At 55.6% G+C, this 23919-nt stretch overlaps 3 protein-coding genes across 6 annotated transcripts; all 3 read left to right on the top strand.

Moving 5' to 3' along the window:
* The first annotated feature begins 859 nt into the window (after positions 1-859).
* Positions 860-7485, top strand: LOC135996308 (glutamine-rich protein 2-like). Of its 3 annotated transcripts, none has more exons than XM_065648139.1 (15): positions 860-1405; positions 1591-1803; positions 2511-3447; positions 3585-3682; positions 3811-3902; positions 4037-4199; positions 4366-4572; positions 4821-4952; positions 5157-5234; positions 5519-5683; positions 5837-5958; positions 6277-6342; positions 6453-6591; positions 6739-6877; positions 7129-7485. In XM_065648139.1, the coding sequence occupies exons 1-15, from the start codon at positions 1217-1219 to the stop codon at positions 7284-7286; spliced, it is 2898 nt and encodes a 965-aa protein (XP_065504211.1). In that variant the 5' UTR covers positions 860-1216; the 3' UTR covers positions 7287-7485. The 3 variants fall into 3 exon arrangements, with proteins under 3 accessions (XP_065504211.1, XP_065504212.1, XP_065504210.1); XM_065648140.1 differs by having other exon boundaries at positions 4363-4572; positions 6742-6877; XM_065648138.1 differs by having other exon boundaries at positions 4363-4572.
* Positions 7486-9882: 2397 nt separating this feature from the next.
* On the top strand, positions 9883-15140 carry MRPL38 (mitochondrial ribosomal protein L38). 2 transcript variants are annotated; one of them, XM_065647861.1, is made up of 9 exons: positions 9883-9989; positions 11026-11205; positions 11766-11894; positions 11976-12184; positions 12567-12639; positions 13411-13456; positions 13846-14004; positions 14408-14544; positions 14907-15140. In XM_065647861.1, the coding sequence occupies exons 1-9, from the start codon at positions 9923-9925 to the stop codon at positions 15041-15043; spliced, it is 1137 nt and encodes a 378-aa protein (XP_065503933.1). In that variant the 5' UTR covers positions 9883-9922; the 3' UTR covers positions 15044-15140. The 2 variants fall into 2 exon arrangements, with proteins under 2 accessions (XP_065503933.1, XP_065503931.1); XM_065647859.1 differs by lacking the exon at positions 11026-11205 and having other exon boundaries at positions 9910-9989.
* Positions 15141-16578: 1438 nt separating this feature from the next.
* On the top strand, positions 16579-23253 carry TVP23C (trans-golgi network vesicle protein 23 homolog C). Its single transcript, XM_065647815.1, has 7 exons — positions 16579-16638; positions 17630-17712; positions 18593-18737; positions 19228-19317; positions 20570-20701; positions 20790-20918; positions 21886-23253. The coding sequence occupies exons 1-7, from the start codon at positions 16627-16629 to the stop codon at positions 21916-21918; spliced, it is 624 nt and encodes a 207-aa protein (XP_065503887.1). The 5' UTR covers positions 16579-16626; the 3' UTR covers positions 21919-23253.
* Positions 23254-23919: the final 666 nt, after the last annotated feature.

The following is a 23919-nucleotide window of genomic DNA, read 5'->3' as shown; positions in this document are numbered from 1 at the left end:
AGCTGGAGAACCTCTCTCACAGCTCCATCCCCAGCAAAGAGCTGTCTCTGGAGCAGTTCGTGCTGCTTACAGGGAAGATCAGCCTTTACATTTGAACCGCATTCTTGCACAGATGACAGGAAAGATACTCTGGTTGATGTCTTTCGAGCTGAAAAGGCCAGGAGAGTGTTCATGAGGGAGCAAGCGATGAGCACATTTCCTGGTCAACAGCCACTGGCTTATGCCAACAGTCAAGAGAGGCAAAAGAAATCCCTTCAGAACAGTTCCTTCTCAAAATACATCCTTCTGCCTTGATTCACTGCAGGGAAAGGCATTCTAAACCAGGCATTTTGACTTTGTTTTCAGCCCAGGTTCCCAGGTGCTGGTGCACACGTGAGCCAGTCACTACACATCCGCCGCGAAGGGGAATCACCTCGGAGGCCAACTTTGCCATGGGGAAAGGGTATGATTAAACGTCAGAAGAGTTTGATTTAGTACACAACATGGATAAAACCATTCTTTCTGCAATTAAAACTGAGTGTATTTAATGCAGTAAAGTGAGATTTCCTTCCCCCTGACTTGTCTGATTGTATTTTGAATCTGGGCACGGGCTGCAGTGACCTGCCGCAACCTATGAGGTGTCACCAGCTGCGTTTTAGGTGTTAAAGTGGGAAAGGCAGGAGGGAGCCTCAGCATCTCCCATCCCGTGGATAACTCCATCACAAGGGACCAGGGCGGCGCCCGCTGGCTCCTGGGGCGGGTGTTGCCGGGCAACAGAGACACTATATTGTCCCCTGTCACCTGTGCCCCTCACCCATTTGGTCACTGGCCGTGGTGGGATCACTTTTGGCAGTTGGATTGCTTTTGGTGGTGGGATCGCTTTTGGCGGTTGCATCAGTTTTGGTGGTGGGATCGCTTTTGGTGGTTGCATCACTTTTGGTGGTGGGATCGCTTTTGGGGTTTGCATCACTTTTGGTGGTGGAATCGCTTTTGGCGGTTGAACCACTTTTGGTGGTTTGATTGCTTTTGGCACTTGGATTGCTTCTGGTGACTGGATCACTTTCGCCACTTGGATTGCTTTTGGAACTTGAATCTGTTTTGGTGACTGGATCGCTTTCTGTGGCAAGAAGGAGGAGCAGAAAGGCTGCTGGCTGCCCGTCCCTCCAAGATCACCTCCGGGCAGAAAAGCTCCTGTCTTCCCACTTCAGCTTCGGTGTTTTCAGGCAGAGCAGCAGCGATGGACCCACTCAGTCTCTTGGAGATGCTGAAGGACACCTTTTTGACACCCCAGGTTGGGGCTGTCAGCGTGGTGAAGCTGCAGAAGCTGCTCGAGGCCATGATCATCGGGCAGCAGCGCCAGCAGGAGAAGGACCAGGACACAAAGGAAAAGCCTGGCCAGGAAGAGGAGGAGAAAGACATGTCCAAGGTAGATGCTCTTGCTGGTCCCCGGGTGCTCCCCCCTGAGACGCCCCCTCCTCTGGGCTCCGCGCTGCCGTCGTGCTGCCCTCAGACCAAGGCCTGCGTTAAGCCCGAGCTCACGCAGCAGAGCACAGCGGGGTCCAGGTCCCCAGGGACCCTCCCCTGGGCTCACCCCGCCACCCGCTCTCCCAGGACAGGGCTTCCCTCCAGGATCTCTGGGAGGAGATCAACAAGTTTAAGGAGGTGCAGTCCAGCCTGGCAGAGGACATGCGGGCCATGCAGGAGGCGATGCAGGAGAGGCATTCCGGCCTGGCAAAGAACATCCAGGCGATGCAGGAGGCGATGCAGGAGGCGCACTCCAGCATGGCAAAGGACATCCAGGCGATCCAGGAGACGCTTGGCCTGGTGAGCGTCCCCGGGTGCCCCGGGAGGGAGCTGGGCCCTCATCCCCTCCCCACTTCTCTCCCTGTCAGCCTGCGCCCCAGCTCTGCGCCCATCGGTGTCACCAGCGTGAAGGGCAGCAGGAGGGAAGAGTGGGAAGGGTGTCCCAAGAGTTGCTAAAGCACTTTTGAACTAGAGAGCCATCAAAACAGAGCCATGGGAGCAAAGAAGGAGGGGAGATAAAGCTCTGCCTGTGCAATTCAGCCGCAGCCCCCAGGCACAGCCCTGCCCAGCGTCCCTCTGCCTCGTGCCCCAGTTCATTTGGGGACACTCTTCAAATCCCACTCCCACATCTGAACGGGTGTCCCTCTCCTCGCCCAGCTCCAGGGGAAGCCCCAGGATGCTGCCGGGCTGCGCAGGGACAGGAGGCGGCTGCGTCCCCGGCTCCCTCGGGGCCACCAGCCCTCCTGCCTCGGGGCACAGCCTGTGGGTTGGGGGTGCTGGGCAGCGATGCTGGGGGTCCCGTCCCTGGGGGTCCCATCCCCCCGGCTCCATGGCCGGGCTGACCCCGTCATCCCTTTGCCTTTGGGCTCTCATGTTCAACACGAGTTTGGCCCCGTGAGATGATGGTTTGGGGACAGGGACTGGGGACATGGCAGGGGGTTCTGGGGTCTGTCCTCACGGCTGCCCAGCTGCCAGTAAACCTGCTGCCCTTTGGCTCCTCTTCCCAGGAGGGCAGTGGGGGCCAGTCTGCCCCCACCGAGCCCACCCACGTGGACATGGACACCCAGTCCAGGAAGAGCTCAGCACTGGGGCCGAAGGGACGTGGGACACAGCCTGGGATGGAGACCAGCTCGGGGACTCCAGGGTCTGGCTCCCCGGGGATGCAAGCAGGGACACAGGGGGAACCAGTGACCCCTGTGAAGTTGTCAGGCGCTCCCTCGGATCACACAGGGTCTCATGATGCCAGCGCCAGCACCCCGGGGATGCAGCCAGGATCCCCGGGCACCCAGGCCAGCACCTCGGGGCTGGAGCCAGGACCCCTGGGCACCCAGGCCAGCACCCCCCTGGGGACACAGCCAGGATCCCCGGGCACCCAGGCCAGCACCTTGGGGCTGGAGCCAGGACCCCTGGGCACCCAGGCCAGCACCCCCCTGGGGACACAGCCAGGATCCCCGGGCACCCAGGCCAGCACCTTGGGGCTGGAGCCAGGACCCCTGGGCACCCAGGCCAGCACCCCCCTGGGGACACAGCCAGGATCCCCGGGCACCCAGGCCAGCACCCCACTGGGGACACAGCCAGAGGCCCCTGGCACCCAGGCCAGCACCCCCCTGGGGACACAGCCAGGGGCCCCTGGCACCCAGGCCAGCACCTCGGGCCTGGAGCCGGGATCACCGGGGACACACACCACCACCCCGAGGATGCAGCCTGGGTCCCCCGGCTCCCAAGCCAACATCCCAGGGGATGCCCGAGAGCCGGCCGTGCCCTGGGGCTCCTTGGGCTCCACCAGCACCTCCGGCCATGAGGCGGAGATGCGGGAGGCTCTCTCCCAGGTTGGGCAGCTCGGCCACCTCTGTGCTGCTCTGAAGGAGCAGGTGGAGCAGCTTAAAGAAACCAAAGCAGAACGTGCAGAGCTTGAGAACCTGCACCGGCTCTTCCCGGAGGGAGGTGAGAGCACTGGGGGGGCTGGCGGGGTTGTTTGGTGTAGGGACACCCTGGGTCAGGGGCTCGTCATGCTCAGAGCCTGGCCCCAAGGGTGAGACCCCCTCACTGACAGCACATCCCCTTGGACCGTGTCCCTCTAGGCCAGGAGAGCATCACCAGTATCCTGGCCAACCTCCAGTGCCAGATGTCCTTCCTGCAAGACATGGCCAGGAACCTCAAAGAGGAGGAGGAGGAGAAGGTGAGCCGGCAGCAGTCCCCGAGGGGCTGCGGGGATGCCAGTTTGGGCAGGGAGGGGGCAGCCGAAGGGCCCCCGTGCCGGGATGACACCGGGGGCTGTGCCCTCACTGCCCCCACCGCTGTTCCCAGATCAGGAAGGTGGAGGATGCCCCCAGAAAGATGAGGGGGGCTGGAGCCGGCAGAAAAGCAGACGGCAGCGGCCAGATGACCCAACAGCTGCGGTAAAAGGATGGGAGAGGGTTTCCTACCCCGCAGGGCTGCGAGGGAGCCTGGGGTCTGGGAGCATCCCAGTTTGGGAGGCAAGGGACACCCCCACAAAGGCTAAGCCTGCCCGTGCCCCCGTCTCGCTGGCCAGGCCCAAGCGGCAGAAGGTAAAGGCAGAGCGGAAGGAGTTGGTGAAGCAGCAGGAGCCGTCCCAGGCCGAGCTGGAGCAGTTTGCGGCCGAGTATGTGAATAAGTTGGTGACGGAGACAGCAAAGAAGCTGCAGGCAGAGGTGCAGGCAGAGGTGCAGGCAGAGGTGAGGTCCGGGGGCAGCGCTCCCGGCCCCGCTGGCTCAGGGAGAGTCCTGGCGGGGTCCCGGCCACCTCCCCTGGCTGGATGGGGCCATGGAGCCTCCACGGCACCTGGGCTGGTGGGCGGCATCCAGCCCGGCTCAGAGCTGATTCCTCCTCCCCTGCCAGCAGCAGGACGAGCCGAGGGCGACGGCGCAGAGCGGGGGGCAGGAGCAGGCAGGGTGCCCGGAGCACGCAGGGTGCCTCGTCTGCAACGTGGACACCAGGCTGCAGCTGGGGAAGTTCCTCCAGCGCTGCGAGAAGCTGGAGGAGCAGGTGGAGTCCCTATCCCAGAAGGCAGGCAGCAAGATGGAGAATTATCCAAAGTGGAGGAGACAGGTAAGGAGATGCGGTGTAGGAGGCTTGAGTTGCCAGGACCCCCCAGGCATTTGTGCTTTGCTGTAACGTGGGGGAGCCCCTCGCTGCCCCCTAATTGGCTTGTCGGAGTCAGCAGCACGGAAGGGAATTAAAGCCTTGGAGCCAATGTCCTGCTTGCACTGAGAGCCCGTGGCCACCAGCTAAAACACCCTGGGTCTGTCCCCATGGGGCAGCCACCCACCTTGCTCAGCACCGCCTTGGCGTCTTAGTCCCTGCAGCAGGACGAGCAGCTGAAGCGCGTCCAGGCCAGCATGGCGCAGCTACAAAAGGACTACGAGAAGTTCAGCTCGGCCCTTGCAAACCTCCTGCACGATCGCCAGCAGGATCAGAATAACATCAAGGTGGGTGGCTGTAACCCCCAGGCAGAGCCCCGTCTGGGGACCCCAAGGGATTTGTCCCCCTGCCAGGCTGCTGGCAGCCCTGCACAGCTTCCCAATGCCTTTCCCGGAGGTTTCTGATGGGGTGGGCCGGCGCGGGGTGCTCGGCTGTCTGGGGGGCAGCTCCGACCCTGCCGTGGCATCACGGGCTGCTGTCTGCCTTGGAAGGCTCTGTTCCAGGCCCTGGAGAGGCTGAAGAAGCAGAAAGCAGACAAGGAGGAGCTGCTGCTGCTGGGAATCAATGAGGTACGGGCTCGAGGGGCCCTGGTGCCAGCCAAGGGGGTCCCGGGCAGGCTGACAAACACCCCTTGTCCCTTGGGTGCCGGCTGGCAGAACCAGCCAGAGGGAGGGAGGATTTCCAGACCGGCTGTGGGTCCCTTGCCAGGTCCCTCTGTCACCCCAAGTCCCTTCGGCTGGTGGGACCAACCCCAAAGGAGTGATGGGGTGAACAGGGCCACGTAGCCACTTCTCCCTCTCCCATTGTTCCTCCATCCCGACCCCACCGCTCTCCTGCCTTTTCCCGTTGCTAGAAAGCAGACAAAGCCGCCCTGGCTGACAAAGTCAGTCGCAGCCAGTTTGAGGCGAGCGTGGAGCGGCTGAACAAGATGGTGGAGGAGGTGACGAGCCGGGTGACGGGCCAGGAGCAGGAATGGCACCTGTTCCAGCAACAGCTCCAGACAGAGATGGACTCCAAGGTGAGGGCTCGTCCCCTCCACGCAGAACTGGCACCTTCGGGGCTTGGCAGCCTCAGGCAGCATCCTTGCGAGGGTCCCCCCTCCTGGCTGTCCCCCCGGGGACCGCGATGTCCCATCCTGGGGTAGATGGCTGAGGGTGTCACCCGTCCACAGCTGGAGCGCCGGGAGCTGGGGCTGTTCCGGAAGCAGCTGGAGGAGCGGTGGAAGAGCCTGAGGGGGCAGCTCCAGGAGAAGGCGCCGCAGCCAGAGCGTGACGATGCCGCCGGGATTAGGAAGTGAGCGCGATGGGGACAGTGGTGGCTTTGGCAGCGCTGGCCCTGTTCCTGCTGGCTGTCCCAGCTCGTGCCGGTGTGGTACCCTGGCGTGGGAGTGCTGTGGGCAGCGCCCCTGGGGATGCTGAGCAAGTGGCTGTGCCTTGTGCTCCTGCCAGCTGCAGCTTCCCAGCGACAGAGGCGGCACAATGAGGGGGCACGTGTGGGAGGAGCCCTCGTGAGCCACCGGCTGTGGGTGCAGAGGCTTTCTGGGGCGGGGGACGGTGCGCAGGCAGGGCTGTGCCTCCCAAAAGCTCCCCAACCCTTTTCTCCCCGCTCCAGGCAGCTGCTGGCTGGTTTCCATTGCCTGTCCTGCGACCGACCCCTCAACATGCTGGCGCCTGGACCGTGAGTAGCTCCCCCCGCAACAGGGAGCACCCCCCGGCCGCCTCCCTGGCATCGAGTGACACGAGGTGCCACCTGCCAGGCGCTGAGCACCCCCATGTCCTGTCCCACAGGGAGCGGCCGGGCGAGTGCAGATACCCCACTGTTCCGCGGAGCTGCGGGGGCCCACACACCCTCACCCCCCCGCGCTTCCAGCCTCAACCGCCCAGCACCCCACGGCGGCTCCCACCCGTCGCCCGGCGCCCCAACAAGGTAGGGATGACGGAGCTGGGGAGGGGGATGCTGAGCCTGCGGGGGGATCCGTGCCTCAGTTTCCCCAGGGAGAGCTGGCTGGGGGAGGGTTGCTGGGGGATGCGGAATGGGGCCCCGTGTTTTGGTCACACGCTCTCCCCTTCCCAGCAGGACGCGATGCAGCTGTCGGGCCAGGACGGCGCTGATGGGAACCGGCAGGACGAGCAGCTGTCCATGATGGGGGGCTCTCAGCTGTCCTCAAGGCAAACGGGCACCCCAGACACCACGGCCTCGAGGAGCCTGCCAAGTACGGCCCTGTCAGGGCCCCGGGGGACAGAGGACACCCCGCTGTCTGGGGGGCGGGTCTCTGTCCGCAGCTGGGCAGGGTGGGACGGGGGTCTGGGGATGTGGGCTGTGGGGGCAGCACTGGCTGCTGGGGCAGCCGGTCCTTGTGGTGGAGCTGGAGGGAGCTGGGGGAACACGAGGGTGGTGCTGGGCAGTGTGGGACACGGACCCTGTTTGTGGGTGTCTGTGGCTGACCCTGCCCCTCGCCCCCAGGCACCCCCTCCTCACTGCGGCACCGGCTGGAGCACCGACCAGCCTCCTCACTGCAGCACCTGCTGGAGCACCGACCAGCCTCGTCTCCCGGACGCCTCACCCTGGCACCGAAGCTGCTGCCGCCCGTCCAGCCCCCCCGCAGTGAATCAACACCCTGACAGCCGGGCCGGACGGGGGGTCCCGGCCCAGGTCCCACCGCCCCAAGCGCTGAGAGGGCAGCAGCTGCAATAAATGGCGATGGGCAACCAAGCGCCGGCGTGGTCTGAGTGGGGGGCCCTGGGGCAGGGTGGGAGAAAGCCCCGCTGTGTTTGCTTTCTCATGAGAGAAAGCCCTCTGCTCAGCCCTTCCCTGGGTGGGAGACGCCGGCTCTGCTGGACTCTGGCTTTGTGGTGTCCCCATCCTGTGCTGTCGGGTCCCTGCTGGGTCTTTCCCCAGGCAGGGACGCTCTTGGAGGCTTCCCCTGCGGGTCTTGCTCAGACTGCGAGGTTCTGGGCTCTGGAGGAGCCAGGGAGGGGTCCCCTTCATGGGGGGCCATGGCATGAGGGAGGCTTTGGGATCCTTCTCTTGTTGATGAGCAACACCTTGGACTGCGACTCTGTTTCTGTGGCACTTTCTGGGATCCATCCCACCCATCCTTCCTCTCTTCTCAGGAGGATAATAACTTAGAAAGGGAGAAGATCTTCTTGGAGTCCCTCAAGAAAGTGTCATACAACACTTCGTGTCTGTCAGCATCCGATCTGTCCTTCTGCCCTTCTCCGGACCACGATTTCTTTGAGGTTACGCAGTTATTTCTGGAGATCCTGAGGAAAGCGCCCTACCGCACTTCACCTCTGCCAGCATCCCGGCCATCCTCCCTGCTCCTGACCACCATTTCTTAGAGGGTTTCTTAAGAGAAATGTGTTCAAAAGCCCACGTCTCTTTTGCCTTGTGTTCCCCGCCCTGAAAGGCCCCCAGTCTGGACTGTTTCTTTGCTGTGCCTTTTAAGTTGTTTTGTATCTTATAATTAAATTATTTTTTAAAGCACAAACGTCTGAGATTCTGGTATGGGAAACCTGGGGTCAAGAACATTTCTGTGACAGTTTTGTGCACAGGAATCTGTGTGTGGCACCATTTTGCTGATGGAGCTGGGAAGGAAATTCTCGTCCTTCTCTGGAGCAAAAAAACCACAGATGGTGGTTGGAGAAACTGCCAATTTGACCTGGGATGATGAAGGTGGTGTTTGAGGGCAGAAATCAGTTGACCCAGGTCCTTGGGTCTGGAGGTTGTTCTGGGAGGTTCTTCTGGTTTTTAAAGGCCATCTTGCAGAAAACAACAATCCCAAGTGAGGTGTCCAGGCTGTTTTTTCCTCCCCATGCATTCCCAAGGAGCTTTGTCTGATTTCCTTCAGTTTGTTTTTATATTGACTCGGGGCTCGCACAGAGCTGTCTGGATTAGCAGGGGAAAGCTGTTGCTTTTACCTGAAGGTCCTGGTGCCCAGTGAACCCAGCACAGCTCCAGCTGCCCTGTTTGTCTGGCCTCCATCCGTCAGGGCGAGTGCCACTGGCCATCTGGCCAGCGCTACCGGGAGGCAGTTGCCCCCGTGGGGGTGGATCCCGCCGGCCGTGGCGCTGGCTCTGGGACACGAGCTGCTGGGCTGGACAACCAAAGGCCTCAGGGCACCGCAGGGGCTCGGCCGAGCTGCAAGGCCGGGCAGAGCCGAGCTGCCACAGGAGTTCTGGTTGACAACAGGTTGACCATGAGCCAGCAACGTGCCCTGTGGCCAAGAAGGTCGATGGTACCCGGCGTGCATGAGAAGGAGCGTGGCCAGCAGGTCGAGGGAGGCGAATCTTCCCCCTCTGCTCTGCCCTCGTGAGGCCCCATCTGAGTCGTGTGTCCAGTTCTGGGCTCCCCAGTTTAAGAAGGACAAGGAATTACTGAGAGAGTCCAGCATTGAGCTACAAAGATGCTGATGGGTCTGGAGCATCTTTCTTGTGAGGAAAGGCTGAGAGAGCTGGGGCTGTTGAGCTGGAGCAGAGAAGCTGAGAGGGATCTGATCAATGTGATCAATATCTCAGGGTGGGTGTCAGAGGATGGACCAGACTCTGTTCAGTGGTGCCCACCGCCAGGGTGAGGGGCAACGGGCACAGACTGAAACACAGGAGGGTCCAGCTGAACATGAGGAGAAACTTCTTTGCTGGGAGGTGCCAGAGCCTGGACCAGGCTGCCCAGAGCGGGTGGGGAGTCTCCTTCTCTGGAGACATTCAAACCCGCCTGGACCGACCTGTGTGATCTGCTCTGGTGACCCTGCGTGAGCAGGGGGGCTGGATTGGGGGATTCTAGAGGGCCCTTCAGCCCACACCAGGCGGGGATTCTGTGACTCTGTGACTCTGCACTGTGGTTCCCCAGCACCCCCAGGATGTTCCACAGCTCAAAGGCAACTGTGGCTTTTCCTTTTTGGGCCGGTTTCTGAAAAAACCCTGGCTCTTGTGCTGGGCTTCACCTCCCGTCCTGGTACCCCGGGCTGACAGCAGGGCCACTCCGGTCCCTTCGGCGGGCTCTGCCCGGCCGGAGCAGCAAGGCCGGCGATGGGGAGGGGTTCCCGGGAAGGGAAGAGCCCGTCCCGCGGGGCTGTGGGACGTTTCTAGTCAGGCTCCGCGCTACCAGCCCCGTTGCTAAGGAAGGGGGGAATTTCCAGCCAGGCGCTGCGGTCGACAGCCCCGTTGCTATGGCACTGGGGCCTTCTTTGAGAGGCCGCGCGCGGCGCAGCCCCTGTCGCTATGGTAACGGGGGCCTTCCACAGCGAGCGTCGCGCACCATGGCGGTGTCCCTGCTGAGCGCGGCGCTGTGCGGCGTCCGGAGCGGGCGGGCGTTCGGCACGGCCGGTGAGTCCCGGGCCGGGGAGCCCCGGTTCCCCCTGGGCGGGCAGCGGCAGCCGCTTGGGGCGTGGCGGGGAGAGCGCTTGGGCGCCTGAATTCCTGGCGTGGCCGTCTCGGGAAGGCGGGGATGGCTCTGGCTCTTCCCGGGCTCTCTCGGCCTCATCTCTTGCGTCTCTTGCAGGAACAACCCCAGGGTCCAGTATAAGTTGGGGAATGACCTGTTGGAGAGCAGTGTAGGAGAAAGGGACCTGGGGGTCCTGGTGACAGCAGAATTACTACGAGCCAGCACTGGGGCCTTGTGGCCAGGATGGCCAATGGGACCTGGGGTGGATTAGAAGGGGGGTGGTCAGTAGGTCGAGAGAGGTTCTCCTGCTCCTCTGCTCTGCCCTGGTGAGACCACATCTGGAATATTGTGTCCAGTTCTGGGCCCCTCAGTTCAGGAGGGACAGGGAACTGCTGGAGAGAGTCCAGCGCAGAGTCACGAAGATGCTGAAGGGAGTGGAGCATCTCCCATGTGAGGAAAGGCTGAGGAGCTGGGGCTCTGGAGCTGGAGAAGTGGAGACTGAGGGGTGACCTCATTCATGGTGATCAATATGGAAAGGGTGAGGGTCAGGAGGATGGAGCCAGGCTCTTCTCGGTGACAACCAATGATAGGGCAAGGGGCAATGGGTGCAAACTGGAACACAGGAGGTTCTACTTAAGTATGACAAGAAACTTCTTCATGGTGAGGGTGCCAGAGCCTGGACCAGGCTGCCCAGGGGCGTTGTGGAGTCTCCTTCTCTGCAGACATTCCAACCCGCCTGGACACCTTCCTGTGTAACCTCATCTGGGTGTTCCTGCTCCGGCGGGGGGATTGGACTGGATGAGCTTTCGAGGTCCCTTCGAATCCCTGACATTCTGTGATTCTGTGGATCATCCTCCCCTCATTTTGCAGGTCGTCTGAAAGCATTTACCATGTCATTGGTGAATGATGGGTGCATCTTTTGTAAGTTATTCACAGTGTACATGAATTTAGCAGCTTCTCTTCACTCTCCATTCCCAGCTGCACTCTGCAAGCGGGCAGCCCCGCTGGGGCCGATGCCCAACGAGGATATTGATGTCAGCAACTTAGAAGCGCTGGAAAAATACCGCAGTTTCAGTCGGTACTTGAGGCTGGCGGAGAAGGAGAGCAGGAAGCCACGCTGGTGGCAGACGGTCCGGCAGCACAGCAGCCCCCAGCCAGGTACTCGCCCAAGGGGCTGCGCCGTGCGGGGTTTTGCTGCTGGAGGTCAAGAAAGCTGTTGCTGGGGCTGCATTTTGCCACAAAATGCACCCTGTAAAGAGGTGATGAGGAGCTTTGGCACAAGGTGGGCCCTTTTCTGATGTAGAAGTTTGCAGAGCGCCAGTGTCTTTAGGGAACCAGATGGTAGTCTTCTGGAAGGAGGGAGGCTGGCCAGGACCTGCCAAGAGACATGGAGCAGAGTAAAGTAGTGATTCCTTGGAAACGTAGAATCATTTGGTTGGAAAAGACCCTCAAGACCATTGAGTCCAACCATAACCCACTCCTGGCACTACCCCATGTCCCTGAGAACCTCATCTCCGTGTCTGTTCAACCCATCCAGGGATGGTGACTCCACCACTGCCCTGGGCAGCCTGTTCCAATGCCCGACAGCCCTTTCTGGGAAGAAATTGTTCCCAGGATCCAACCCTAACCTCCCCTGGGGCAATTTGAGGGGTTTTGTGTTTGGGTATTTTGGGTATTTGAATTTTTCACGTACGTGATTTTTTCACCCCTGTCTGAAGAGCCAAAGACCGACATCAGCCTGCCGCGTGAGAAGCTGCTGTGGGCAAAGGAAATCAAGGCAAGAAAAAAGATCCTGAGGGAGAACCGCCAGAATGCCGAGATGGAAAGAGCAGCGCGGCTCCGGACTGGTCTGTGCCCCGCCACCCCCTCCCTGCCACAGCCGCGCTCGGTCCCCCGGTGTAACCTCTAGCATTTCCCTCTCCTCGCAGCGCTGATCCCCCTTGATGAGGTCAGAGCTGAGTGGGAGAAGAGCAGCGGCCCGTTCCACAAGCAGCGCGTGGCCGAGCACTGCGGGGTGTTTCGTGACTTGTTCCGAGGGGCCACGTTCACCCCCTGGGTCACCTTGAGGGTGGAGTACAGCCAAGAAGACGAGCATGTTGTGCCGGTCTACTACGGGAACATGGTGACTCCGTCAGAGGTGTGTGTGGGGAGCTGGGCACAGCCTTGGCCTCACGGGAAGCCTCTGTGGTTTTCTCAGACGCTCCTGATGGGCACTGTCCGCTCCGGGGGATTTTGTTTACAAGAGTATTTCCTCTGTGATGATCAAAACATGGTTCTTGGATGTGATAAAGACAGAGCTTTGCAACAGGATGTTTATCTGTCAGCAGACTGATGTTTATTAGGGCTCTGGGGGCTCTCAGGTGGAGCTGGATTACTTGATGTCGTGGCCATGCCTGGTCTGTGCTGTGTCCTGGCCATGCCCATGACCAGTTCGTGTCCTTTGCCTTGGAAATCATGACCTGGTCTTAATGGAACCTGTTGTTTCAGTGACTGACATTCTGTTTGTGTTGCTCATTTAGGCTTCCAGTCCCCCCGCAGTGTCATACGAGGCAGATAAAGACTCCCTGTGGACTGTGTTGTTCACAAATCCAGGTGAGTAGCAGGTTCTTTTTTTAAAGAACACATTTAAACAGGATTGTTTCCCTCTGCTGTTGGTTCACTCCTGTTTCTTTTGGCTGCACAGGCAGAGATGATGCCGTAACTTCTGAGTAGGGATGTGTTACATGTGCAGGAAAGATTGTAGCCTCCCCAAACCTCTAGCAGTTGAGAGATGAGACAGAACCGGTGTCGCAGTGTAGTGGAAGCAATTCCCTGACTCCCGTCTTTTGTTTCCCCCCCGACTCCTCTCCCTCAGCAGTCTGCCTGGCAGGTGCGTTAGCTGCCACTGCTCGCTCTGGGAAACCTAAGCATGGTGAAGCAGCTGACCAAGAAGTCCCTTTAATCTTGGAATTACATCTGTCGAGTTCTTTGCTCCTCATTTTAAGCTCAGTCCTATAAGAATGAGTTACTTTTCTGCTAGGAAAGGATTGCTGGGCGGTCTTGAGCTGCCCCATTGGTTCGAAGCAAGTCTGGGGGTTCTCACTTTGTGGGGGATGCAAACACTGGCCTCAAGTTGTGCCATGGGAGGTTCAGATTGTATATTAGGAAACATTTCTTCATGGAAAGGGTTGTACTGGAACAGGCTGCCCAGGGCAGTGGTGGAGTCACCATCCCGGGAGGAGTTTAAAAGACGTGTAGATGAGGTTCTTGTGGACATGGGTTAGTGCCAGAGTTGGGTTATGGTTGGACTCGATGATCTCGAGGGTCTCTTTCAACCCAAATGATTCTATGATCCTATCATGAAGTCGCCTTTCTCTGTTGCAGATGGACATTTAAGAGACGCGCACTCGGAGTACCTGCACTGGCTGGTGTGAGTACCGCACATCAGAGCCGCGCTGCTGGGCTCGGGGAAAGCCCTGGTGGAGCGGGCAGAAACTCCTTCAACAGAGCTCGGGAATAAGAATTTGCTGAGACAGCTCTGTGGGTTCTCTCATGCTCCTGCCAGTAGCTTCTTCATGCCCATGTTCTGGGTGCTGCTAAAGGTGCAGGAGTTCAGGTGTTGCTGCTGTTTGGCTTTCAAAACGCTGAGTGTGATTTTTCTTCCAGTGAAAACAGCCTCTGCTCTCTGTTTGCTTGTCAAACAGGGCGTAGGTTATGTCACAACATAGCACAGAGTGATGTGCAATCCTGGGGGAATCTGCTGGCCCTAACGGAGGGAAATGAATGCAGATATAGTGAAGTAAACTTGTGTGTGTTCAGGACGAACATCCCAGGCAATGACATCCAGTCGGGTAAGGAGATCTGCCATTACCTGCCCCCCTTCCCCGCCATGGGCACTGGCTACCATCGCTTCATCTTCCTCCTCTTCAAGCAAGACCACCCCATTGATTTCAGCGAGGATGTTCGGCCCATGCCCTGGTAATTGAGGCTTTTGCTCTCTTGGTTCACGCTCTCTTGGCCAGGCTGTTCTTGTGTGTTCTGATGATGTGGTTGTTACTGCTGGAGGAGAGCAAGTTCCTTTTAGTCTGCAGGGTTGTTCAGGGCTGCTCTGAGTTTGTGTGTCGCCTGAAGCCACAATCCCAGCCCTGCAAGCACTGTGCTGTCCTGTTGCTTTAAACCAGGTCGTTAAGAAAGTGGGGTTTTTTTCCTGCCTGGAGCAGAAATGTGCGGAGAGCTGGAGAAGCTATGAGATTTTTTTATGTGCCTTCCTTTTCCACCTCTGTTTTACAGATGCTGGGGTGATGTGGGGAAGTGGTTGCCTGCCAGAGTGCTCAAAGAAAAGAGAATCACCTCAGCTCTTGTGCTTGTGTCTTGTTTCCAGCCACAGCCTCAAGATGCGAACCTTTAGCACATTTGACTTCTACAGAAAGCACGAGGATGCCATGACCCCGGCAGGGCTGGCGTTTTTCCAGTGCCAGTGGGACAGCTCCGTCACCTGGGTCTTCCATCAGCTTCTCAGTAAGAAATGGCCCATGTGGGGGGCTGGGGGAGCCGTGACGCAGCCCTGGGGTGAGGCACAGGGCCGGTGAACGAGCTGTGCCCGTGGGCTCCTGCTTGGTCCTGGCACTTGTCTGGGAACTGTTGCAGCACAGACTGGGCGCTTAGCGAGCCATCCTCCCCCAAACTAACAGCAGTTTGAGGAAACAACCTCTTAAAAGGCCATTTTGAATGAGCATTTTAAAATAACACCGAGAGCCTTCACCAGGGCATGCTCGACCAGCCCTGGTGGGTGTGTGTGTGTGAGGCCCTTGTTAGCGATGGGGGTCCCTGGGGTTTGGATCTGTGCCGTCTCGCTAACGCTCTGTGTCACCCCTTTATAGATATGAGAGAGCCTGTGTTTGAATTTGTGCGGCCGCCCGTTTACCATCCTCCCCAGGTGAAGTTTCCGCGCCACCAGCCCCTGAGGTACCTGGACAGATACCGAGACACCGAGGAGCCCACGTACGGCATTTACTAAGGCTGGGCCTCCCCTCGAGGTGCTCTGCTCTGTGCTGGCTGGAAGAGCTGGGCTTATCCTTCCCTGGAAAAATCATTAAATGAACCCAGATCAAGTATTCAGTGCTCCTTTCATTGAGCCTTTCCCTTCCGTACTGCTCCAGGATGTGTTGTTGCAGAGCTGGAAGCTGACCTGCACTTGTTCCTGTTAAAAGCAACAACTCCTCTGCCATCCCAGCCCTCCAGGAGCCGGGTCTTGGAGGAAAAAAACCAAACTGCAACACAACCTGGAAGCAAAAACGATGGGGAACATCCCATTTTGGTGAAGGGCCCCAAATCCCTAACCCCAGCAACCTTTTCTGCTGACACTGCTGGGTTTCTGTGCTGTGTTCCCCAGAATAAGGCTCAAGGGAGCTGCTTGGTAAAATGGCAGCCGGAGGGGTTGGTGTCCCAATGCCCGACAGCTTTTTCTGTTAAGCAGTTGTTCCCAAGATCCAACCTCAACCTCCCCTGGTGCAAGTTGAGGCCGTTCCCACTCATCCGATCACAGAATCGCAGAAGTATTCTGGTTGGAAAAGACCCTCAAGATCATCGAGTCCAACCATAAACCTCACACTACCAAGTCTGCCCCTACCCCATGTCCCTGAGAACCTCATCTCTGCATCTTTCAAACCCCTCCAGGGATGGGGACTCCACCACTGCCCTGGGCAGCCTGTTCCAGTGCCCCACAGCCCTTTGGGGAAGAAATTGTTCCCCAGATCCAGCCTCAACCTCCCCTGCCGCAACTTGAGGCCGTTTCCTCTCGTCCCGGCGCTTGTTCCTGGGGAGCAGAGCCCGACCCCCCCTGGCTCCAAGCTCCTTTCGGGCAGGTCAGAGATCAGAAGGTCTCCCCTCAGCTCCTGCTCTCCAGCTGAACCCCCAGCTCCCTCAGCCGCTCCCATCACCCTTGTGCTCCAGCCCCTCACCAGCTCCGTTCCCTTCTCTCAACTCGCTCCAGCACCTCAAGGGTTTTCTTGGCGTGAGGGGCCCAAAACTGACCCCAGGATTCGAGGTTTGGCCGCACCAGCGCCCAGGACGGGACGGTCACTGCCCTGGGCCTGCTGGCCACAGCAGTGCTGGTACAGACCAGGATGCTGGTGGCCTTCACAGCAGCCACGGCCGAGATGCGGAGAACGTGTGTGTGTGCACATGCATGTGAGCACATGCCAACACAGGGAGGACCTGTGGGATATGGGCTGCACACCCTCTACCCCAGCAGGGATCCACACCGTGGTGGTTTTTAGTGCCCAGTTGTTTCCCTGTGCATCCGTGCGATGTCCTCTGCCTGGCTCTCCAAGCCCAGAACGGGCACATTTCCCCTGGACGATGTGTGCTCCACCCTCCAAACCTCAGCATCCGTGGTGTCACGGTGATACCGTGTGTATGGCTCAGAAGGCGCTCCTGAAAAGCGCTTCTTGCAGCGCGCTGTTTCCACCCCGTGTCCAGCAGGGACCGCTCACCCGCTGCCCGCCCTCGCACCGCCCCCGTGACGTCACCGCGCTGCGTGCCGCGATTGGGCCGTGGCGGTAACGTGGCGCGGCAGGCGGAAGTGAGGGCGCTGCCGCCATGCTCCGGCAGGTGAGGGGCCGGGCCGGGCCGGCGGGAGCGCGGTTGCTTCGGACACCGTGCGGCCTCCGTGCGGGCTCGGGGAGTGCGGGGTAACAGGCGCTTTCTGCCGTCGCAGGCCTGCGGCTGCGCTGCCGGCGCGCTGGAGGCCGGGCCCGCCGACGGGCCCGCTCGGAACCCATCCCGAGACCCATCCCGAGACCCATCCCGAGACCCATCCCGAGACCCATCCCGAGACCCATCCCGAGACCCATCCCGAGACCCTTCCCGAGACCCTTCCCGAGACCCTTCCCGAGACCCATCCCGAGACCCATCCCGAGACCCATCCCGAGACCCATCCCGAGACCCATCCCGAGACCCATCCCGAGACCCATCCCGAGACCCATCCCGAGACCCATCCCGAGACCCATCCCGACTGGATTGAAAACCTGCGGGCCGGGGCGGTTTGGTGTTGGTTTCGCTGGTCTGGGACGTGGCAGCCGACAGGCGTTAGGGAAGAGGGGTCTGGGGTGGGGGCACCCGGCGGGGCCGCTGCCGTTGGCATCGCGGTTCTGCAGGGCCTGCAAGGGAGATGTGACCCGGCTGTAAAACGGTCGGTTCTGAGTCCGTCAGCTGCGAATTCACTGAAATGCGGGGTGGGGTGAAGCTGTTGTGTGACGTAGGAACAGCTTTTGTACAGGGGAACGAGTTCGCTAAGAGGAGTGAAGATGAAAGGACCCCAGACTGGACCGTGGCGTTCACTGCCTGGGTGCAGAGAGGAGCTTTGGACTCACACCGAGTTTGTGGTGATTCACAAAGCGCAAATCATAACATAGAAGAGAACAGAACCCAATTACTGCATTTTTTTCTGTTGTATATAATTAAATCTTCATGTTCTTCCCCAATCTATTTTAATCTTAAGGTGCCTTCACAATCTTCTCGTTAATCAAAACTGTCCCTGCTTGAAGTTGAAAGCAGATTCTTTGTTTCTCATATAACTCTTTGCATCTGCTCCCCGCTTTAGGACAGCAATGATGACATCGAGGATGTGTCTCTCTTTGATGCAGATGATAACATATCCAGGAGATCAAAAAAGTCAAAAATAAGGTCAGTGGCCATAGAGGGCATTTCTAGACGAGTTCTAGGCAGAAGGCTGAGGAGGGAAGGATTGCCGTATTACATCAAAATAGGGAATGGCAAATTCCTTCTTTATGTTCTTAGAGGTAACAGAGTAACCTCTAGATAACTGCAAGTGCCGGTTCCAGAGCTCAGTTGGAATTTGTAGGTCTGTTCCTCCCTGCCTCAGGGTGCCCTCACATTTAATTTGTGTTTGTGTTCCTATGTGTAAGGGATCTGCACTGACACAACACCTCTGTGTAACGGGGGCTTCTCACTGTGTTGGGCGCTGGTTCTGGGCGAGTCTGTTCTCTCTCCCCCGGTCTTTGTTCCCAAGTGCGTTTGGTGCTGCCCTGCTGTCCACCATGGCCTGCTCCAGCTGCCTCCTTCCTTGTTGTGCCCAAAGTTCTGCCACAGAGCAGCGTCCATACACAGGTGCTGTGCTGACCCTGGCTCTGTGCTGCACGTTTCTGACCTGGAAACAGCAAAAATCAGAAGGAAGGACGGACAAGGCTGCAGAGTTGGAGAAATGTGTTATTTCCTTCCGAGCTGTTTCCTCTGCCAGAACCTATTTAAATTTGCCCTATAAAAGTTGCATTACATCGAACATCAGATAAAACTCCCTATCACCTTCCCCCCCAAATTCTGTCTGCTCGTGGGTTATCATTGCATGTGGAATGTGTTGTCCTTATGATGAGCTTCTATTTGGTTTATTTCCCATATTTTCAGCAGTTTGTCGCACACCGGGTTCGTGTTACGGTGTTGATCTTTATACTGTGAGTTGGCAGGAGGTGGCCTTGGCAATGTCATTTTTCTGAAATTGCTTCAGTCTTGTCTGAAAGAGCTGTGACTGTCCTGTACTTCATTCCAGGCATCCAGTGGCATCATTTTTCCACTTATTCTTCCGAGTCAGTGCGATAGTTGTCTATCTCCTCTGTGAGCTCTTAACTAGCAGCTTTATTGCCTGCATGGTGACAATTATCCTCCTCTTGTCGTGTGACTTTTGGGCTGTAAAGGTAAGTTCCTCTTACACTTTTTGTTATTTTTGTCTGACTGTATAAGAATAATGGAAGAGAGTGATATTTGTGTCACAAAAAAAGTAACTTCTTTGTGCCTTTCCAAAAAAATGATACCCCCAAGTCCCGTCATCTGTTGTGAAGTGCTAATGAAATAATAAATAACTCTTAAATCTCTGTGTACCTGACTCCTTTTTGAAAATCAAATGGGGAGCATATATTAGATTTTCTTTTAAGGTAGCACAGGCTTTGTTATTGGATCACTTTTGAATCGCCAGAAATATTCCTCACTTTACATTATTACCGTAATTTGTATTGTACTGGACATATTAGAAAATAGATTGTTGTGGATATAAGAGCCATGTAATCTTGTTTTCCCAAATGTGAGGCAAGTGAGCACCATTGAAAACAGCCACCCAAACAGCTGAACTTTGGCAAATTGTTTCTTTGAGCAGAAGATTTAAAGCTCATCGCTTTTCTTCTATTTCAGAATGTCACAGGGCGACTGATGGTTGGTCTTCGTTGGTGGAACCAGGTGGATGATGATGGTAAAAGTCACTGGGTGTTTGAAGCCAGGAAGGTAAACTTTTTAATTTTTTTTCCTTTTTAATTGTTTCTGGTTTATGAAATACCTATTAATTAGTGGCTATGCTTATGACGGTAAATTGCATGATGTAGACATTTACTTCCAGCCACGGATGTGTAACCAATAGGCTTGTTTCCTGTAGGCCGAATGAGCTTTTTAGTTGCTGTATTATTTAAAAATTCTCATGATGTATTGATCTGGCTTAATGTCAGTAACCTGAAAGTTCCACATAAAATGCTGTAAAGGTTCCTGTGTCACATCAGTAACCTATAAGTTTTCTGGCGTGAACTTGAAACAGTTGACGTAGCTTTTATCTCCTATAGAAAACAAGTGGAAGTAGGAGGAAACGCATAGCGTTGGTCATGGCTGTTGCTTTGCCTTTGTGTTCCTGTCTGCTGCGGCCACCTTTCTAGTGTCCCGTCTGTCAGACACCACCGTGTCACCCTCTGATCCCTCTCTCTTACCTCTGTGTGGAGCTGGTGGCATCCAGATCTGGAGTGATGGTTTCCTGGGTCACCTGAGAGGTTTGCAGTGGTGCAGGGACTTGAATTTAAACCCTTCTGCAGCTGAGCTTGTGCCCTCACTACGGGCACATTTTTTCTCAAAACGGTGCTAGTTTAGGAAAGCTAGAACATACTGGAGGGGGAAGGCAGCAGAACTGCTGGTGGTGCTGTAAATTTACCCATAAGTAGTTAGCCCAATCCAGATTTTTAGCTGTTACAAGAAGAAGTGAGTGCTTGCCTGGGATCTTCTGCTCTGTAAAGACTTTATCAAATCAATAGCGTGGCGTGAATCAGACCTCCATGTGTGTAAATAAAAAATTACCTTACTTTGATGCCTAGGAGTGTCAATATTTAGTTCTGCCAGTGGTAGGATTAGTGAGATTCTGATTGTGCAGTGATTTGGAGGTAGAAAATGTTACAGGTTTGGCTGTTTCTAAGCTTTGTACCTGAACCATGTAAATGTCATGTTTTCCACACTGAGCCTTTTAGCCCCAAGTGTTCCAAGAGGATTTGGTGCTTTTGCCTCCACTGCTTCTGACAGAAGATAGACAAAAGGGTCCTTTAAATGGAAATGTCTTCTGTTGCAGAAAGATCTTTATGTGATGTAGAAATAGATCTCCAAAGCACCCAGTACTGTTGCATGGAGGCAAAAAACAGGGGGCTTGTAGATTCTGGGCTGTTTTTAGTGACGTGATTGATAGAGTGGAGCAGGATGTTAATCTCCACGTCCTTTCTGTTTCTAGGTATCGGCACAAGGGAGTAAAACCTCATCAGAAGCAGAGTCCCGAATTTTCTGGTTAGGTCTAATCACCTGTCCAATGATCTGGGTGATATTTGCTTTCAGCGCTCTCTTTTCTTTCAAAGTGAAATGGCTGGTGAGTGGATTCCCTCAACCCAGTGACAGATCCTGGGTGTTACAGGCACGGCGGTGGAAATTAGTGACTGTGTTTTCCTGTGTTTTAGGCAGTGGTTGTGATGGGAGTGGTGCTCCAGGGAGCCAACCTTTATGGTTATATCAGATGTAAAGTTGGGAGCAGAAAGAACCTCACAAGCATGGCGACCAGCTATCTTGGGAAGCAGTTCCTGCGGCAGGTAAGATTTCCAGGGTTTTGGAAACCCTACATTTTTTCTTCCTGTCCATAAACATCCTTCCTGCTTAGGCATGAAAGACTGAAAAAGTTATTTAGAGTTCTGCAGTGGGACCCTTCCACACCTTATTTCCTTGTGAATTTGAGCCTCCTTAGGAAAGTCACAGAGTAACTTGCTAATTATTGGCATCAGGTTCCATTTGCAGCGCGTCGTGAGCTCATACTATTTGCTGGTGCCATGGACAGGGGCCACAGAAGTTCCTGGAATATGGCTGGTATATTGGAAATAAGGAACACAGTGAATGTGGCAACAGAGTGGAGTGGTTCTTGATGAACTGCCTCTCTTGGATAACACATCGCTGATTTACTCCGTTAATTGCTCTGCTTCCTCTTTGGGGTGTGCTGGCCACAAAACTGTTTGTCTGGAGGGATGTTGCATTGGTCCTTGTGCTCAGTGTGTAGCTCTGAGCCGAAAGGGCTGCCGCTGCCTTTTGTGCTCTTTCTCACTTCCAACCAGCTCTTCTCAACTGATCCTTTTCTGCCCCAGTGCTGGGATATTGTCCTTCCAGGGGTCCCTGCAGCAGTAGGCACAACCGTCCCTGTCCCGCTTCTAGGCTGTCACTTATCGTTTGCTTTTACTGGTTTTCCTGACTGTCGCTCACTGTATCATGCAGACAGCTCTGGGGACAGGTGGTTTGGCTGCCACGAGTTCACAAATGTTTGCTGGAATTCTTTCATTAGTGTGATGAGAAGCTCAACACCGATGAACTGCTCTTCTTGGCAGTTGGTGCTGGGATTGTGCTCCTCTGGAGCTGGATTTGCTTCCGAATGCTTTTACCACTGCAGTGCTTAACCAACGGCCCAGACCAGTCGCAGTATCTGGCAGAAATGAGTGTCTTGCCCCAAAATCATGGCAATCAGTCACATAGTTCTCCTCTACTCCTTTTTTTTTCTTTTTTTGCCTTCTGCAGGCTGTGGCTAAAGAGGACCAAACAACATCCTGAGTGTGGTGGAAGCCTCAAGCCAGACCAGATTCACAGTAGTAGACAACAGAGAATATTGCTCTGACCATGAGATCTGGGAGCTGCACACGTGAGGTGTGAATTAAGTAAATAAATTGTGCAAGACTTCAAGTTAACACTCTTAGCAACTTATATTCAGTTTTCCACTAGCAGTTTGTGTTTAAGTCCTTTTTTTAGTTTGATTAATTAGAATTAATTTGCCTAAACTTCAAATTAAAAAAATATCCTAGGTGGCTCTCATACAGGTTTATAACTTCTGGATGAATTAGAAAAACGCTTGCCATCCTTCTCCAGACAAACCGTGCACAAGCTGAGCCTTGTTACCCAAGAACTCCCCCAACTCCTCCAGCAGTTGGTACCTCAAATAGTTTCAGTTGTGAACTCTGCTGCGTTTCGTTCTTGGAGGTCATTGCTGTTTATATGGAGTTCAGATCGTGCTCTCTTGGCTCTGCATCTCTCATTCTGCGATGTGACTGGCGCTGAGGTGGTTGCAGTGAAGGAATTCCACAGGTGGCTGAAATCTCGTTGCAACTGCAGCTCTGGTCTTTTATTTATCCAAAGCATTCTTGGAGTCTTGGTAACATCATAAACCCCTGGATTTATGGAAGGTCCCTTACCTGTAGGCCTGTTTCTGTGTGGAGAGCGTAGCAAGAGTAAAAGCAGCTTAGGATGAAGCTTGCAGGCACAATTTCAGAGGCAGAGTGAATCAGTCGTCGTCGGACTGATGCTGGTAAAGCGATGCTGTCGGCGTCGCCTCGGCGCTGTGTGGTGCCACGTGTTTGGTGCCGTGGGATTTTCAGTGGCCAGGGGGCTCCAGGGTGATGTGATCTGGAATTTCCTCACCAGCCCATCCACAGAGGGCCACAGGGAACGAGACCGACGGGGTTTTACATTTCTTTAATCCCTGCAGTGTGCTGTCCTCCCCAAGGAGCCTTGGGGCTGGAAAAAAGCCTTTTGTAGGATGGTGAAATGTTGGCTGGCAGCATTCACTTAGATGGTAGAAAGCGGTGTGTTTTGCATGAAAAGCTGTATGAAAGAGGTCAGTTCCTCCTTGTCGTGTAATTCTGTTCAAGGCAGATTGTGCTTTCGCAGCGGTGGGTGTTGTAAATTTCGGATGAGGTGTTTTAAATTAAGAATGTGGTTTCTTTTTGAATAATGGGTATTGTAAATTGTGGGATTGCGTTAACACGATTTCTCTCCCCATACTGTGGCAATACTTGGGAGCTGTACATTTGTTTAACTCTTTGGATTGATACCTTCCTTTTGTAAATATGTATTTATAAAATCTTGAAATTAAAATAATGCTTTGTCTAACCAGACCAGATATCCCTTCTGTGATTCGTGGCTGAGCTCTATATACTATGTTCTTGCACTGTAGTTTTAACAGAGGTTACTTGTAAAGGTAAACAAAAAAAAAAAGTAAAATAACTGAAGTAAAGGTGCTTCTGCAGCCACACAGGGATGAACAAAACCAGCATCTGGCCTATACGGTGCAATGGAACAGAAATAATTTCTGCTCCGGTGTGAGAAGCCCCCGGTTTGCCGCTGCTGTCAGTGGGACGGCGCTGACTCCGGCACAGCTCCAGCCACCAGGTAGTTATTTTAAAACGTGTTGAAAGTTTTGGGACTTCATGTTTATTCTCCTGCTGCCAAAGCTCCCCCCAAACTGCTGGAAAAGAGAGTGCTTGTCTGGAAGTTGCAGTTTATTTAATCAAGGACAGAGGCATTTATTAGTAAGTGTCTTTAAATATAGCGCTCTTTGGCTTATTTTTAGCCTCTTGGCAAACATTCAGACTTTTGGCTTCCGAGAAACTGGCATTTTATTGCATTTCTCTGCAGCATGGATCAGAACCAAATTTCTTATCGCTTCCCCAGTTGGGTGTGAGTCTGGTTTGAGTTTTACTCGCCGTCTGCTGGAGTTTCCTGCAAAGTGGGAAGTGGGAGTTGCCGTAGAACGGGGAAATTCTCTGAATGTGCTTTTTT

This window comes from Caloenas nicobarica, chromosome 18, assembly GCF_036013445.1.
Source record: "Caloenas nicobarica isolate bCalNic1 chromosome 18, bCalNic1.hap1, whole genome shotgun sequence".
Lineage (NCBI taxonomy): Eukaryota > Metazoa > Chordata > Aves > Columbiformes > Columbidae > Caloenas > Caloenas nicobarica.
The sequence above is the reverse complement of the archived record's forward strand: the minus strand, read 5'-3'. Positions and strand labels throughout refer to the sequence as shown.

Bases quoted from the DNA above. Each gene is read 5' to 3' on its own strand.
- LOC135996308 (XM_065648138.1), top strand. From the start codon at position 1,217: ATGGACCCACTCAGTCTCTTGGAGATGCTGAAGGACACCTTTTTGACA. The intron at 3,903-4,036 runs GTAAAAGGATGG...CTCGCTGGCCAG, and splicing joins CAGATGACCCAACAGCTGCG to GCCCAAGCGGCAGAAGGTAA. The intron at 4,573-4,820 runs GTAAGGAGATGC...TTGGCGTCTTAG, and splicing joins ATCCAAAGTGGAGGAGACAG to TCCCTGCAGCAGGACGAGCA.
- MRPL38 (XM_065647861.1), top strand. From the start codon at position 9,923: ATGGCGGTGTCCCTGCTGAGCGCGGCGCTGTGCGGCGTCCGGAGCGGG. The intron at 9,990-11,025 runs GTGAGTCCCGGG...CTCCATTCCCAG, and splicing joins GCGGGCGTTCGGCACGGCCG to CTGCACTCTGCAAGCGGGCA. The intron at 14,545-14,906 runs GTAAGAAATGGC...ACCCCTTTATAG, and splicing joins GGTCTTCCATCAGCTTCTCA to ATATGAGAGAGCCTGTGTTT.
- TVP23C (XM_065647815.1), top strand. The intron at 18,738-19,227 runs GTAAGTTCCTCT...CTTCTATTTCAG, and splicing joins GTGACTTTTGGGCTGTAAAG to AATGTCACAGGGCGACTGAT. The intron at 19,318-20,569 runs GTAAACTTTTTA...TTCTGTTTCTAG, and splicing joins GGGTGTTTGAAGCCAGGAAG to GTATCGGCACAAGGGAGTAA.